General features: G+C 41.3%; 1 protein-coding gene across 1 annotated transcript in view; it reads right to left on the reverse strand.

Annotated features, from left to right (window-relative positions):
- Positions 1-1,133: 1,133 nt before the first annotated feature.
- Positions 1,134-15,805, reverse strand: part of TRANK1 (tetratricopeptide repeat and ankyrin repeat containing 1) — a gene marked incomplete at its 3' end in the record, with an annotated part of 39,291 nt that continues 24,619 nt past the window's right edge. The window contains exons 15-22 of the mRNA XM_010155224.1: positions 14,079-14,219; positions 13,248-13,404; positions 12,578-12,666; positions 10,289-10,392; positions 8,600-8,732; positions 7,620-7,765; positions 2,791-5,867; positions 1,134-1,235 (exon numbers count right to left, since the gene is read on the reverse strand). Of these exons, the coding sequence (XP_010153526.1) occupies positions 1,134-1,235; positions 2,791-5,867; positions 7,620-7,765; positions 8,600-8,732; positions 10,289-10,392; positions 12,578-12,666; positions 13,248-13,404; positions 14,079-14,219 (3,949 nt within the window). The remainder of the gene's footprint in view (positions 1,236-2,790; positions 5,868-7,619; positions 7,766-8,599; positions 8,733-10,288; positions 10,393-12,577; positions 12,667-13,247; positions 13,405-14,078; positions 14,220-15,805) is intronic.

Consider the following 15,805-nt stretch of genomic DNA (forward strand, 5'->3'; position numbering starts at 1 on the left):
AGTTTTATTAACTCTATCTTTCTTGGACTAGGAAGATATAACACAAGGCTTTATCACCATTAAATTTTCTAAAGTAAAGCTACTTTAATGCTTCACACATAGCGCAGTTTGTAAGCCCGATCGCTTTATTGCTGCCTTTTTATGCAATTGTTGCAATCCCACCACCTAAATTTGTGCTTTAACCTAAACATACAGGTAGGCACAATGAAGTCTTGAACTTGTCCTGAGAGGTCTGTGATGCAATAGACTGCATGTCTGTCATGTATGTTATTTTTGGTGTGAAACCAAGCAAAAAGGAAGTAAAACCAAAAGAAAACTAACTGTGTATAGTATTTTTCCACAGAACTCTTAAAAGCCAGCTAAAGATTAGTTTCGTCGGGAAGCTGGTTTCCAGGAACTCGGATCCACACTGCCCATAAGTGGCAGCATGAGCTAAGACACAGCACTATTTTATTGGTGAAGATGAAGCACAGAATCATAGAACTGTTTTGGTTGGAAAAGACCTTTAAGATCACGGAGTCCAACCATCAACCTAGCATTGTCAAGTCTACCCTAAACCATGTGCTTAAGCATTACATCAACTCGTCTCTTAAATACCTCCAGGGATGGTGACTCCACCACTTCCCTGGGCAGCCCATTCCAATGCTTGACGACCCTTTCAGTGAAGAAATTTTTCTTAATATGCAATCCGAACCTCCCCTGGAGCAACATGAGGCTGTTTCCTCTTGTCCTGTGAAGACAGCTTCTCTTCTATCCCCCCTGCCAAAATTTACAACCTGAAGACTGCACCTGAACCACAATTGTGAGCGCAGCCGCGTCTGCCCATGTGCACAAACACAGGCATACTTCATGCAGGCTGGGATCCACTGAGGGCCAAGGGAGGAGGCTTGCTCCGTTCTGGCCACCCTGTATCCGTCTGCGAGGCTCATGCTCTGTTTTAAAGAGCCACTGAGGAAAGACTGGTGAACTCATGTTTTCCAGTGTGCCCCTATGGAGATGCCCGCTTCTTGTTGCCTAGAGGGTAAGTGAATATCCACAGCACTGCTGGCTTGGAGACTGAAGGGATGCTAAGAGACCGTTACCGAACAGTGTCCTCTGGGGAGCACAGAAACCTGCGTAATTTGAAAACATACCTTCCTCTTTTATCCTACCAGAGTCCATCTTCTTCAGCCACTTACGAGCCTCATCAATGGTAACAACCAATTTGTTGGCATGTTTGGTTATTATTTCTTCAGCTGAAACAAAGTACAATTAACATTCTGTAAGAACACTAGCTGAGAGACAGACAGCAGCTAAAAGCCAAGCACAAAATACAGTTAAACAGAGCTGGGCCGGACGATGATTCTGCCAACCAAGAAGTTCTAGTCACCAGTCATCTCATGTACAGGCAAATTCACTACTGGGGATGAAGATGCTGTCTGTATTACCCCCCCCACCCCGTTCCAATCAACATTACTAGCATTACCAGACGAGCTTTCCACCCTTTACCCTTGTGCTGTAAGGTACACCTGAAACTCCTGAAAACATTCTGGTTTATCTGTTTTTGGGTATTGAAGTTCCTGGCTTTCGTTATCCCTCTGAAATTACATAAGTTAAAAGGAAAACATGGACCCAAGGTGTTGCAGCCCCATTAAGGACTTGAAAAATGCTTGTTATAAAGTGAGGGAAAAATAATCTCAAAGGCAAATTATTTCTGTAAATATATTTTCACTGAGCGGAAGAACAAGGTAACATTCATCAAGCAATTGTCATAACAACATCAACTATTACCTAATTAAGCCTACTACATATATCATATTCATCACTATCGTGGTTCACTGAGCAGAAAGTCAACTAAATAATAAGCAAAACTTTATGGACTTCATCCATATGTAAAAGCTTTCCACTAAGAGTAAAGATAAAGCTTACACACGAAGACCACAACCTAACTTTTAGTTACAAATTTAACGTGTTTCACTGATCAGAGCTGATGAACATATCAAATATTACAGTTTTTCATTACTGTCAGACATCACAGGCAAAGTGACAATTTGACAGGGTTGGTGGATTTCTACAACTAAAGCCAGCAACAATGTTTTGATTTAAGATGTCACTTTCCCACAGCAAGTACCCCAAACAATTTTGCTCCTAGACGACTCATTCAGTGCTTGCAATTCTGCTTGCAAAAATCAGAATAATGCTTTAAGGATATGAGGGAAAAAAATTCAAATATCAAAATAGGTATCTCGTAAGTACCACAATTTACAGACTTTATAATACCAGGGTTGCCTCTGAGTGCCTGACACTCCACAGATTCGTAGTTAAGAATCCACTTTTGTTCAGCCCCAGCAAAATCACAAGTTTAAGGGCAGACTAGTCAGAGATATCCTTAACCAAAGACTCCAAAGTACTCCTAACAATCTACACGCCTGCATATCCAAATTACTATGGCTGGCAGAATTAAATAAGTAGGAAATAGTAGAAGAATTAGCACCTGGTCTAAGGTAACAGGCTGCTGTAAGACTATAAATTCAGAGAACACGTGATCATGTAGTTCAAATTCACTTCACTAAAAGTCACCACTCTTTATCCGTACTATCTCATGTATTAATTTGTGTTTGGAAGAGGTGAGAATAGATTTTTTTAATATTTCCAACAGCCTCAGTTCCTCTTTTCCTCAGCTACCTGAAATACCTGGAAATACCTTTCTCTTGACCACATTAAGATTTTCAAATGGAGCTGTGACAGGTCTGGCAGTTTGGTCACAAATGACACGTTAAACTGTTCAAAAGAAAACTGGAAATGTCCTACCTTTAGCCCAGGCTTTTCTCTCATAGATTTCCTCTACTGCATCTGCAATCTTCTTAATATTCTCTTTGATTTTTCTCTGGCGCAAGTTGGAACCTTCCTTATATGCTAAATGATCTCGGGTGTAAGTCTCTTCCGTAATGGCCTCCGCTACTTCCAGTCCATCCCGTATTATTGGATCTACCTTTCTCCTGAAAAAGTCGGCGTAGCATTTGTAGGCAGCATTATTATTTGTGTGTTCATCTGTGTTTCTGTGCTCTAGGTAAGCCTCACTGGCCACAGAAATTGCATTTCCTTCTGCATGCAGCTTCTCTTCCCCACTGATCTCTGTTGGCGTCACAGCTTCCAAAGTGTCTGCCTCCACGTTTTCTGACCGGCTGAAATAGTTCTCAGCGCTCTGAATAAACCTGACCCCACAGAGGTCACACTGGGTTTGGTCAATGTCTGCTTTTTTGAATATCTCTGATAAAAATTCTTCTCCTTCCATCGCAACAGGGCCAGCTTTGGAGCAGGCCCTCCTTTTCCACCTCATGCACAGAGAAACGAAATGGAAGACACGACGCAGCTGACGCTGAGCAGTGGCTTTCTGTTCTTGCTTCTGCTGCTTGCTGAGTGCAATGACTTCCAGGGGATCCTTCTGGTCCTCTAAGCAATGAACCCTTTCCAGTTCCTCTTCCAGCTCACCAGCGTATTCCGTCTTATCCAAAGAGGTCACAAACCTGTCAAGGTTTATGGCTTCATACAGGATACCCCGTATGGGCGGATGTCCCTGAGTGTACGCAGAGTCCCACTTCCATCGGCAGTCAACCAAGTACTCCGCATCTCGCTCTGTCAGGAGCTCCTGCAGGCCTGCAGCGATTTCTCTCACGTGCGTAGCATCGCTCACTTGTTCCACAACCCTTAGCAATCTTTCAGGCACTTTAGAGGGACAGTCTTTTTTCATTGATTTCAGAATCGCCTTGATTCCAGGGAAGTGGTGGCATAAGAGGGATCTGTATTTAGAATTCTGCACCTGGTCAGCATTCAGTAACATGACTAAGCACAGCACTACAGTTCGCTCAGCCTCCCCTGAAGTTATGCAGTCAGGATCCTCGAAAGCATCCAGAAGGACATTGAACTTTCCATGAACTCCACACAACACCTCAGCTAGATAACAGAGATGAAATCTGAAATTCTGCACAGCTACATATGCATCCTTTGGTCTGTACTCCTGTATAATAGAAAACGTGTCTCTAAGTTCCTTGTTATGGTCCTTGCTTCTGAACAAAAATTCCCAGTAATGAATGAGCGCAATGTAACTCTTTGGAAAGCAGAGACTAATGTTCTTGGAGAGACGCATCAGGACAGCACAACAGAGGATGTACTGAAATTCCAACAACATCACCGTATTTCCTATGCTGGGAATCAGGTATCTCGTGCATTTCTTGACCAGGACATTCATAAAACGGAAAAAAAACCTTTTACAGTTTTCTGGGTTCTTATGAACGTACAACTGCTCAAGTGAATTTTCAAGAAGCCGAATGAAGCACAAGTGAGTTCTCCCTGCATTTTCGGCATTTTTGTCAGGCAGCAACATACCGTGTCTACCCTCTATTCCTTTGGCCTTCCCTCCCTGGCCTTTACTCTTCGGGGAGTTTTTTGCCTTTGACAAAGCGAAGTTTAGCTCTTTGTTATAATCATCCTCTTCCTTAAAAAGAAGTTTCTCAAATTCTTCAGGATACCCCGAAGATAAGATGCAAACTTGCATGGCGTGTAGCCACAAGTCAGTTGATTCTCTTCTGGCTGCGGTTCCTTCATTTTTAAACTTAAATGTGATGTACTCCTTCAACACCGCCCTACAGGGTTTGGAAATAACGTTACTGAATTCCAGTATTTCTTTGCATGCCTTTGGGTTCTCAGACAGTATTCTCAAATGAAAATGATTAGGGAAGAACATTTCTAGGAGAGCTTTACACAACGCGTACTTGTCAGCAGTCAAAACGTCATCGAGGCTTTTGCACTGATTCAGCAGCTCTTTAGGGAAAGTGCGCGTGGCTTCCAACAGCAGCCCGCTTATCGCCACCAGATGCATTTTACACTGAAATATTGTCCTTGCTTCATGGCGCAACAAGGGCTTATGGTGATCCTCACAGGTTTGATCTGCGCAGTTCAAGCCAACAATGAACTTCATACAAATATCAGGGTAGTGCTTGTTCAGTAACTCATGGGTGATAGAGCATAACCTGCTTAGCAGGTGCTGCTTCAAAGCTGATTTTACCTCCTCTGGGCTTACTGAGAAATCACCCTTTGTCTTCCTCTCTTTCAGACTTGGCTTGTCTGACAAAAACTTCAGGATGGGTTCAGCTTCATTTTGAGACACCTGGCAACTGTCACCTGTTGGGACAATCCCAAAATAGGCAAAGCATGACTTCACCATATCTTTCTCTGCGTTGGTGGCCGCTTTCTTCAAACCCCTAACCAGACTCAGGAGAGCCATTAGGCCGCGTGTTGCCATAAAGAGGATGTTCTGGCTAGGGGCGCCGCAGCGAGACAGCGCAGAGAGAGCTTCAACGGCACCTGCAGAGTGATTCAGAGCCAGGAACTGACAGTACGCGTTGCTCAGCTTTGCGACGTCTCCCTTCAGAGCTCCCTGCAGAAACACAGCCTCAGCAATGCCAGACTTCTGCCCAGTTTGTTCACAAAGTTCGAGGGCTTCTCTTAGGATGACCTCCATGTCCGCCACGTCCGATTCTGAGCAGCGACTCACACCGGCGCGTGCTGCAGCAAGCAAACACGACGCACGAAACTCTTTTACAGCTGTGAGTTTGGCTGCTTCCAAAGCAAACCCATGTTGTTTCATTAACTTCGCAGCTTCTTCCTCCCGACCTTCCCTTTTCAGTAAGTCTGCTGTTTGGCGCCAGCACCCACGAGACTTCAGAAACTCAAGCTGATCCTCTATATCAACTTTTGAGAGGACTTGCATCATTTCCTCAGTTCTGTTCATACTTAGGTACTTTGCAGCTGCTTCCAAATACAACTGATTTGCCGTACATGAGAGTTTGGAAACCATTTGTCCTCTTGTATTTAACATTTCTTCGTATCTGAAATAATAGATACATCAATTTACACCACAGATGACTAACCTAGACAAAAAAACCACTGCATTTTTAAAAAGCCTCCAAAGCACTGAACACATGGCTGTCCCCAGAAGCTCTTCAAAAAGGCCAACTATTTCAAGTGGTATGTATGTCCTGCGAAAAAGTATCGCATCACCTTAAAAGATCCACAGAAGGAATTTAGTTACAACCTAAGGCTGTCTGAAGCAAGATCATTAAAACTTCCGGTACAAACAAGATCACAAGGTTTACAGCATTAATGAACCTTTCTCCGTGCTGTCAAATCACCCTACAAATTATTTAAATCACATTTTGCCAGTGATAATCTTCCATTTATTAAAGTAAGCCTTAATATAGAATGGTTGTTTACATGAACAGAGGCCAGAAGGAAATAAATCAGATTTTCAATGAATTCTCCACAGGCCAACATTGATAATATTCTGTAAAATGTACATCAATCACGCAGTTTAGAGAACTCTTTCCATTCTGTCATGCATACCTACATATACTTTGCTGCTTATTGAGTGCCTGAGCAAAGTACCTGGTTGCATCTTTCAAAACATGCGCTTTAAACCACTCAGTTATTAATTATTATTGGCTGATGTGAAATTGCTAAGATATCCCCTAAGCCAGTCTTGCAAAAGTACTCTCTCCCGCATGCTGAGAATGAGTAATTTTTTCCTGACGGGTGAGTAAATTATCATTAGCCTTTCATTATCACCTTCTTCACGATAAACGTGGGAGTGCAGATTTTTGTACCTCTGCTGATGCATTTGCATGAATGATTTGGGGAAGCTGACTTAAAAAATCATTCGGTGGTAAGGTGACTTTAATGCTGAACTTTTGGATCAGACTACCTCTACCTACTAAAACAATCTTAGTCCTTCAAAAAACTGTTGCCAGCATTAAAGGTACATCACAAAGGATTTCAGCAAAGGTGTGTCACGGTAGGCCCTGCCAGAATTTTAATTGCTGCATATGTTCTTTGAAGTCATCAATCAATTTATATGCAATGGAAGGCGTGCCCAATAAATTAACTGTTTATGCCAGAACGTGCTAATGAGGACATGGGGATGGTGCCAAATGCAAAGTTCTGTCAAAAAGATACTAACAAAATCAGTTTACCACACACGGTGCAAGGCAGTTCTTAACTGCCCTGAGCCAGCACAGGGGAGATGGAAAAGTTCACCTCAGAGACTGAGATCCAGAAACTGTCAGAGAGGCAGCAAAAGCTGGTCATTTAAATTACTATTCTTTGCACTGAGGTAGAAATTTTGGGGGAAAAATAGTTCATTTGCCACAATGGCTGCTGCATTACATACCACACACCTAACGGTTATACTCCTACAGAAGTCAGTGACTAAGTGGCTAAATCCATTACTATTTCACTCTTAAAAGAGAAGTATTTAATACTTCTATTAAATGTTTTTGTCATATTTACCGCAAGAACATAGTTCAGAGGACTGGCTGAAGTTGAACATGTATGACTAGTAACACAGACTGGAAAAAATTCCCAGGAAAATGAAGCTAGTCACTGCTCCAGCTGTGAATGCAGGAGAATGCTGTCACCGTGTTATGATTACCCAAGCGGGAATTCTGACAACGTTAATTTAAATTCATATAAAACAAAGTCGCCAGCAGAAACTCCTGTGAAACTTTTATGGTGAGCCAGCTGTATTATGTTGAATTTGGACATGGAAAAGTCATTACACTCCAATACCACGTTGGAAAACATACCGTTCAACTGCCTTTGCTGCTTCTTCATAGAGTTCTTCCTGACAATACATTTTAATCGCCAGATCAAACTCCTCGATTTGTTCATAACATTCACACGCTTCTTTGTAGTTCTGGTTTTTCTGGTAGTAAACCGCAGCATCCTTCATCTGCAACGCAGAAGTCAGTGATGAAACTGAAGCGCTCTCAACAGTCAAAACTACATGAATAGAATAAATTCAGTAATTCCGTCATGTAGGTGTCTCAGAGAAGCACACTTTGATTAAACGTAATTAAAGTATCTGAATGTAATCAAATGGGGATTAAAGTAGACATCATTAAAACTCACAGATTTTAAAAAACCCTTCAAAATATTGGTGTCCAAAAAACTAGAATGTAAAATTAAAGGTATTATACAGGACCTTCCAAAGTACTTATTATTCACTCAGCTCTGCCTATTACTAAAAAACACCACACACACTTCTGTTGACTTGCAAATTTCTCAGAATCAACAGGATTAAATTGAAACGGTTATGGATGCTGAACGGGAACCCTAACCTTGTATCTTAAATTTTAAATATTTGGGAACAATTACTTCACATTCTGTTAGTGGAAATGCACTGCAAATAAAAGATGTTAAATATCCACATGCACTTAGAAAATTATTGTTAGTACTTTACTGGATCCTTGCAAGTTTCAATATAATTAGAGTATTGAATGAAGTAACAGCTTAAGCTTCATTAATTAACTTTAGACTGCAAAGCAGAAATGACTGATGGCAACATTTGAGGAAAAACAACGAAATAAACCCAAACAGCATAATTGCATCCTTGTCTTCTTCATTCCTCTTCTGGCTATTCTGTGACAAATGCTCCCACCTGAACAGCCCAGCTACTACCATGGCACAGAAAAATACCATTACCTTATGAGTAATATGAGGGGGTTGAAAAAAGCTGTAGGAGAGGGAAAGTGATAAGGAGAGGATAGTTTCAAGGATCTAATACCTTTCCTAACTTTTTGCACAATTCTGCACAAAGCCGAAACTCCCTTGATTGAAACAGACATTTCAGTGACAGTTTTGGTTCTCCACATTCCAGGTAAGTTTTAGCCAATGTCATATATTCCATCTGCTTTTCCCTGTAGAAAGAAAGAGAAAATTACCGCTTAGATCCAAATTAAGTTTAGGATCACATGATCTGTCACTGAATCCAACCAATGCTGACATCATGTGTTCTTCCTCATACGTAACCTGATGAGGTATTTATTACCTTACAAGTAGTTATATTTTGGGCTGACCCTGTTCTGTCCAGAAGCCTGTTCCAGAACCTCACTGCTCTGGCAGTAAAATGCTTTTTTTTTTACTTTTTAAATTCTAAAACTAAGTATACTAGCGTGGTTTTGTGCTGCTTTTCTTTTCTAGCTTAACCTGCTCCTTATTCCCTTCTGCTGTTTAGCCTTTGTTCTGTATAACTAAACAAGCCCAGCCTTTCTGGTATCATCGTAGCATGTCTGTTTTCTTCCCAGACATAGTCTGAATCCATAATTCTTGAGCCTGGAGGACCAGAACCATACAATTTCATATCTTACTTATGCTTTGTACACCAGCATTAATACCTCTACTAAAAAAAAAATTCACCACTTTCACATCTTCATTATTACATACGCTCTGTCAACTTAACATATCCTAATATACATAATTTCTTCTCCTCAAATTTTATCCAGTTGACAAGCACCCCAGCTTACAGTCAACTCAAAAAAATGTTTTTCAGTCCCATCAACAAATTATCTATGATCACGATATGAGTATCCTTGTACCTCTAGTCAGGGCCACTAATATAAAACAGGTAATTAAAAAAGTAAAACCTTGATTAACTCCAGTCATTACATTTGTCCAGACCTTTCCCCTTCTCCCTTCAGTACGAGCTTCCTCTGCTCCAGTCACTCCTCACCCACTCAGCTATCACTGCTAGTCTTCAGCCTTCTCAGCATGATCAGGAATTAATTCACTTCACTCTAGAGTCCTTCCTGTGAAGTTTTTTCCTGACTTACTTGAGACGACTCCTGAAAAGTTTTTCAGCCTCTTCAGGAAACTGTGAACTTTCTCCCCTGTAAACCCTTGAGCTATTTTTCCCAGTTAAAAAGATGAACTAACTGATTAATCTCAAAATAGATCCCTTTAAAACTGCCCTTTGGTTCACACCTAGTTCTGCTTTGTTCAGACTGACTCTAACACTTAATTTTACGTCAAATTTCACTTTTTCTCAGCAGCACTTTTTCCTCAATGGACAACACCATTCCTTCTTCTTTGCCAAGTGAACACACGGTGGGATCAACTGGAGTTGAGCACTGCTGATGGCATATCCTCTTCTACCTATACCTAAGAATATACAGCCTCCCGAGGTAATGGAAACCTGTTGTTTTCCTCTCACATAACCAGTAAGCCCTTTTAAGGGCCACATTTGGTTTGGACAGCCTACGGCGTACTCCAAAGGGAGCAGTGCCCCACATCCTGATGGAGCTGTGCTAGACTTTCCAATTTCTTAAATCTCCTTTGCCAACCAGAGACAAAGATGTGAAGACACCTTGCCTGCGTGGTGCTCCCGCATCTCCAGTCCGGTCCCATGGCTGTGGTGGGAATCTCGCCCCGCACACAGCCACGAGGCCTGGCACTGCAGACTGACGGTCGCTCTTACCTGGGGCTGCTTTTCTTTGAGTGCACTTTGAGGACAGCATCATGTGCCAGGGCCAGTTTTGACTTCTCAGCTGCTCCTCCCTTTTGGTAACATTTGGCTGCCACCTGGGATGAAATCATGCACAGCACTCACACATGTGCATCCAGCTTATCACATAAAAGCAACACTGAATTTTACAGTCACTGTAAGGGAAAAGAGAAAGACTGGCAGGGTGCCCAGAAGAAGAACAAAGTAAAACACTGCAGTATATTTTTTTAGGACAAAAAGAAAAGCTTTAAAGTCAGTCCACATGTAACTATCACAATTAGAATTCTAATTACATTGTTTTACATGGAAGTAGCGAAAGCAAAATTCCTGGCAGGCTGATAGAACAAACAGCACATGCAATCTGAATGATGGCCTAACCCATTAATTGGTAAGTCACCAGGCATCTGCCACATGAATTCTATTAATAAAAGTTAGGAAAACCAGTGTGTGCAAAGTTAAACTGAAAAACATGGAACACTTATTCATGCTTTTACCACACCTGGCCCTTTCTGTGACAAGCTCAAGAGAAGCATTGGGAGTTACTGTGCTCCTAGCAAAGCTTCCTTCATTACCACCTCGCTCGTTCTACAACACCATTCTATCCATTCATTTAATATTTGCTTCTGTTTGAAAACTGCACATTGCAAACCACTCCCAGAACTGCCAAATTCACCAGATAATTTCTTCTCAATGTAGCAATGATAAGCAAAGATCAGGGTTATAAAGAAAACAGAATAGCAGATGATCTAGCTAATGCATTTCAGATTTCAAGATGAAATTTTCTCAGTTGCGTGGTTTTTGTATAAACACTTTTCTGTCCATTTAGGAAATTGCCTTTTTTTTTTTTCCCCCAAGAGGAGGTAAAGACTGTCTGTACAGTGACAGCTGATTATTTTAATTTTTGCCTTGTTATAAATAAAGACTAACAGGCCTGTAATTACTAGGGTCTTCCTTCTTATCCTTCTTGAAAATTAGGACAACATTTGCCAGTTTCCAGTTGACTGGGACCTCTCCAGACTCCCAAGACCATTGAAAAATAATGGAAAAAGCCCTCTGCCCTGCTTGCTTGACTTCTGACACTTTGGAATTGCCTGCTCCTGTACACTTCAGAGATAGCTCTTAAAAAGTGACACTGATAGGCCCCAATATCTTCAAAAGCAGATTCCCAGGGGACCTTAACTAACTAGCTCCCTCAGCAGCCCAAAGCCTGTTCTTCCCATATGCAGGGCTGAGGTTTTGCTAGCAGCTTTTCTTCTATTGCCAACTATTTCAAACTCATCTACTTGACGATTCTATGATTCTATGATACTTGGTTGACAGTGTGACCAAGCCAGCCACCAGTCACCTCACACTCACGAGTCCCTCTTTGTTCACAAACACCAAATCTAGAAGGGCACCTTTGCTGCTTGGCTCCCTCAGTACTTGCACCAAGAAGTTTATCTTCAGTGTGCTCCACAAATTTCCTGGCCCTGTTTGTGACTGCTGTATGATATTCCCAGTTGATGTCTGGGAAGTTAAAATCGCCCATAAGGACAGGGCAGTTGATCCAGAGATATCCCTTAATTTCTTGTAGAATAATACATTGGTGGTGGTGTCCTGACTGGGTTTTGCTTCCATTCCATTAACTGTCATCCCATATCTGGATTGTATTAACTATCAGTTTAGGAAGTAAAAGTCTGTAAAAATTCCATGTTCTTTAAATAGTAAGGGAACAAAACCATAATTTTGCTACTCTTTCTGCAGTCTTCTTAGTGCTCCCTTGGTTCTTACAGGCTGTTCCTTAATGTGTGGTTTGTATCCATCCTTAATTACTGTTCAAAAAAACCCATAAAAGGCCTCTGAGATCACCACTCAAATCAATATACTTCCAAGAAATGTTTTTGCTTTCCTACAGTAATGTGTAATGATGTTGTCGAGCATGTGGTTTAAATTCACAAATTCCAGCCAATTCCAGCTGTTGCTGGTAATTGTTTTTTCCAACCATCTTGCAAAATTTGTGCACATTAAAATGTTTTGCTCCTCACAGGACTGCAAATGTCTGGGTAGTGAATTTAAGATCTCAGACAATAGACTTGCTCTCCCTACTTACTTCTTGCAAGTCATTTGCAAGTAGTCTGTAGACACCTACACAACTACAAACCACAAACTAAGACACACTGCTACAGAGCAACTGAACGTTTACACGTAATTTCATAGATGCAAACAAACAAAAGGTTTCAGAACAGACAAGAATCCTTATTTCAGATAAGCATAGGCCCCTACCTCCCAGAACTGATGTTTAGCATAGTAGTCTCCTTGTGCAATCCATTCTTCTGGAGTTGAAGTTTTAACAAACATGCTGTCGTCTAAGTCTAGAAGGTTAGGGGTAATCGTTTTATGTTGGAATGGATAAAGAACACAAATCACTTTTTATGTACCAGAACTAAGCATTAACATCTCACGATGTTCCAAACTCTTTATGATTTGGTTACAAGTAATGGCAAGTATGAGTTAAACACATTTTATCCCTTTCAATCAGCACTGAAAAATCAACAAGTTGGGTTTGGCTTTGAAAGACCTTTAAAAAAATCATGCTCCATTTCTGGACAAAACTTCTAGTGAATCCTCTGTCTTTACAGAAACCAAAATCCTTCACTTGATAAACCTCTTTTAGGTGGGGTGGTTTTCTGTGAACAGCCTTCACTACTGTGCAGGAAACATTATACTATTGAATTATCGATGAAATTATGTATTGACACATACAACTGATCTTTAGAGCCAAAAGAAGTAAGACCCACTGAAATCAGTGGAAAGTTGCAAGGATAGTTATCAGTGGATACTGTTAGAGGGAAAAAGGAATTTAACCTTCTTAATTACACAGCCTAAAAGGAAGAAAGCATGAGCAGGCTGTCCTGTCTGACAGTCTTTTAAGACAGTTTTAGGATAACTTTACCTTTCTCTTCATCTGCTTTGACAACCTGAACAAATTCTCTTTTGATGAAATACTTAAAAGCTGGAGCTCGTTTATCACTGTCTTCATCGAAGATCCAAAGATTGACCCTGGCTCTTGTAATGGCAGTATACAATTGCTTTAGTTCTCCATTCAGCATCTGAAGCAGAATGGGAAAAAAAAAAAAAGAAGAAAAAAAAAAGCAACAGACCAAAATAAAATAAAATAAATTAAATACCAGATGGGCTAAATTGTTAGAAAGAAACATAATTTGCAGCTAAAAGAAAACAGCAAATATACACAGAATGAATAACAAATAAGAAAGTATCTTAGACAAGACAGCAAGTCTAAATATTAAATGTGATTTTCTAATTACATAAGCCATTGTTCAGCTAATTTGCATGCAACTACAGATACATCAGATCTAGCAGCTTCAGTTTTTTTACCATACAATCCTGAAAATACCAGACATATCTAGATTCTAAGAAGTTTCCTTAATTTTAAGGTCATGACATCAATCTGAAACCAGACTAAAGTAATAATAAATACTGACAAGCTGATTTGCTGTTTGCTTTAACCACAGCTGTTCTCTAAATATACCTAAAAGTCTATTACATGTAGTTTTTATTTGCTTATCAAATTACATTTGCAAAGAACCTCTTATCTTTCAAAATCAAGATTATATTATAAAGATGTGAACAACCACCGAAAAGATACAGCAACCTTGATAAGCGTAGAGCTACAGGATGAACATATTTCTTGATTAAAGTTCCCTACTGTAAGATTTAAGAATTTAGTTTATTCGTCCTTTCCCCAGTGTTATGAAAAACTCACCTTGTACATTTCCACATTAAAAGGAGCTCTTTTCTGCATACCAGTAGCATCCTCTAAAGGCATTTCAATTAGCAATTTACTTCCTACTTGCACCTCCGAATCAGGAGTATAAGAAGAAATGATCTTCCATTCTTTGCTAGCCTAAGACGTCAAGAGAATGAGGTTACTCGCACGCAGCAATCACTACTGCCCACACATGCAAATAAGGTCTTACGTAGGGACCGACCAACACACCCCCACACCGAAGAACGCTCAGAGGAGATGTGCGGTGTGTGAGCCAGCACAGGCAGGACACAGGAACAACCCCAAAGCCATGGATGAAATACAGGGAGTAAATTTATTTTCGTTAACCTCACCAACCGGAGGATCCCTGAAGCGGCGCGCAGGCAGAGACACACAAGCAGGGATGCAGGCACCACAGAGCTTGGGCCATGCTACAGGATCACCGAACTTGCAGTTCTCTATTCCAAGGATTTATGTGGGTAAAGTTACCCGCTGTGTTTTGATCCTTCCCACAGCAGAGCAGGAGTCTCAGCCACTTTCGATAAGGTGTCTCTATCACAGGCTTATGTTACCTAAACACAGATGTTCTACTTGTCCACCACATAAGGCTAAACAACAGTTAGTATGATATATGTGTTTTACTACACGCCAGCTGCAAGTCACTTGAGCTGGTTTACAACCTTCCTTGCCAATCTTCCACTGTTTTCCCACAGGTTGGGAAAAAAAAAAAAAAATCAGGGAAGAATGTAAAGAATGACCACCAGTTTTCATCAAGACAGCTGAACCTCATTGCAGCTTTCCAGTATCTGAAGGGGGCCTACAAGGGTACTGGGAGAGGACTTTTTACAAGAGCCTGTAGTGATAGGACAAGGGGTAATGGGTATAAATTGAAATCAGGGAGGTTTAGATTAGATGTCAGGAAGAAATTCTTCCCAGAGAGGGGGGTGAGGCACTGGAACAGGTTGCCCAGAGAAGCTGTGGATGCCCCATCCCTGGAAGTGTTCAAGGCCAGGCTGGATGAGGCTTGGAGCAACCTGATCTAGTGGAAGGTGTCCCTGCCCATGGCAGGGGGGTTGGAACTGGATGATCTTTAAGGTCCCTTCCAACCCAAACCATTCTGTGATTCTATGATTCTATGAACTTCATTCACTTGCAAGTGGTACTGGGAGGTAACCCTTGTTTGAGGTACACAGCTGTTCCAGGCAGTGATCAGGTTGAATAAACACCTTTCCCTGAAATAGCTAGCAATGTCCTCCTGAGCCAGCCAGCCAGCCTCTCCCATCATGGGAGAGGAGAATACGTGGCTCGGCCCAGACTGTGTAAAAAATGAGCAACAAGCCAACCAAACCTGGAAGAGTGCAATTGGCTTGAGCTGGCTTCACACTACGCATTCCTTCTCAGGCACCAGGGATGCCCAGCATTATGATGGTGGGGTATACAGGGACAGCTAACAGGAACCACGTTTACGTTGTGATTTTGCTATATATTGCCGTTGTTATGTTGCGCTTGTCTTGTGATTTCAGGGTACTGCTGTATTACTCATCTAAATCCAGATCATGTGTAACGCCTAACGTAAGTAAATGTGGTATTAAACATAAAAACCTCCTTGAGTGGACTGTAAATTTCCAGCTAAACCTGGAGATATGCCCCTACAATGGATAACCCATCTATGGGGAAAAGGAACACATCAGGCTGCCCTCACCATGAACGAATTGTCGGCTGGC

Source organism: Eurypyga helias, unplaced genomic scaffold (genome assembly GCF_000690775.1).
Source record: "Eurypyga helias isolate BGI_N326 unplaced genomic scaffold, ASM69077v1 scaffold8567, whole genome shotgun sequence".
Taxonomy (NCBI): Eukaryota; Metazoa; Chordata; class Aves; order Eurypygiformes; family Eurypygidae; genus Eurypyga; species Eurypyga helias.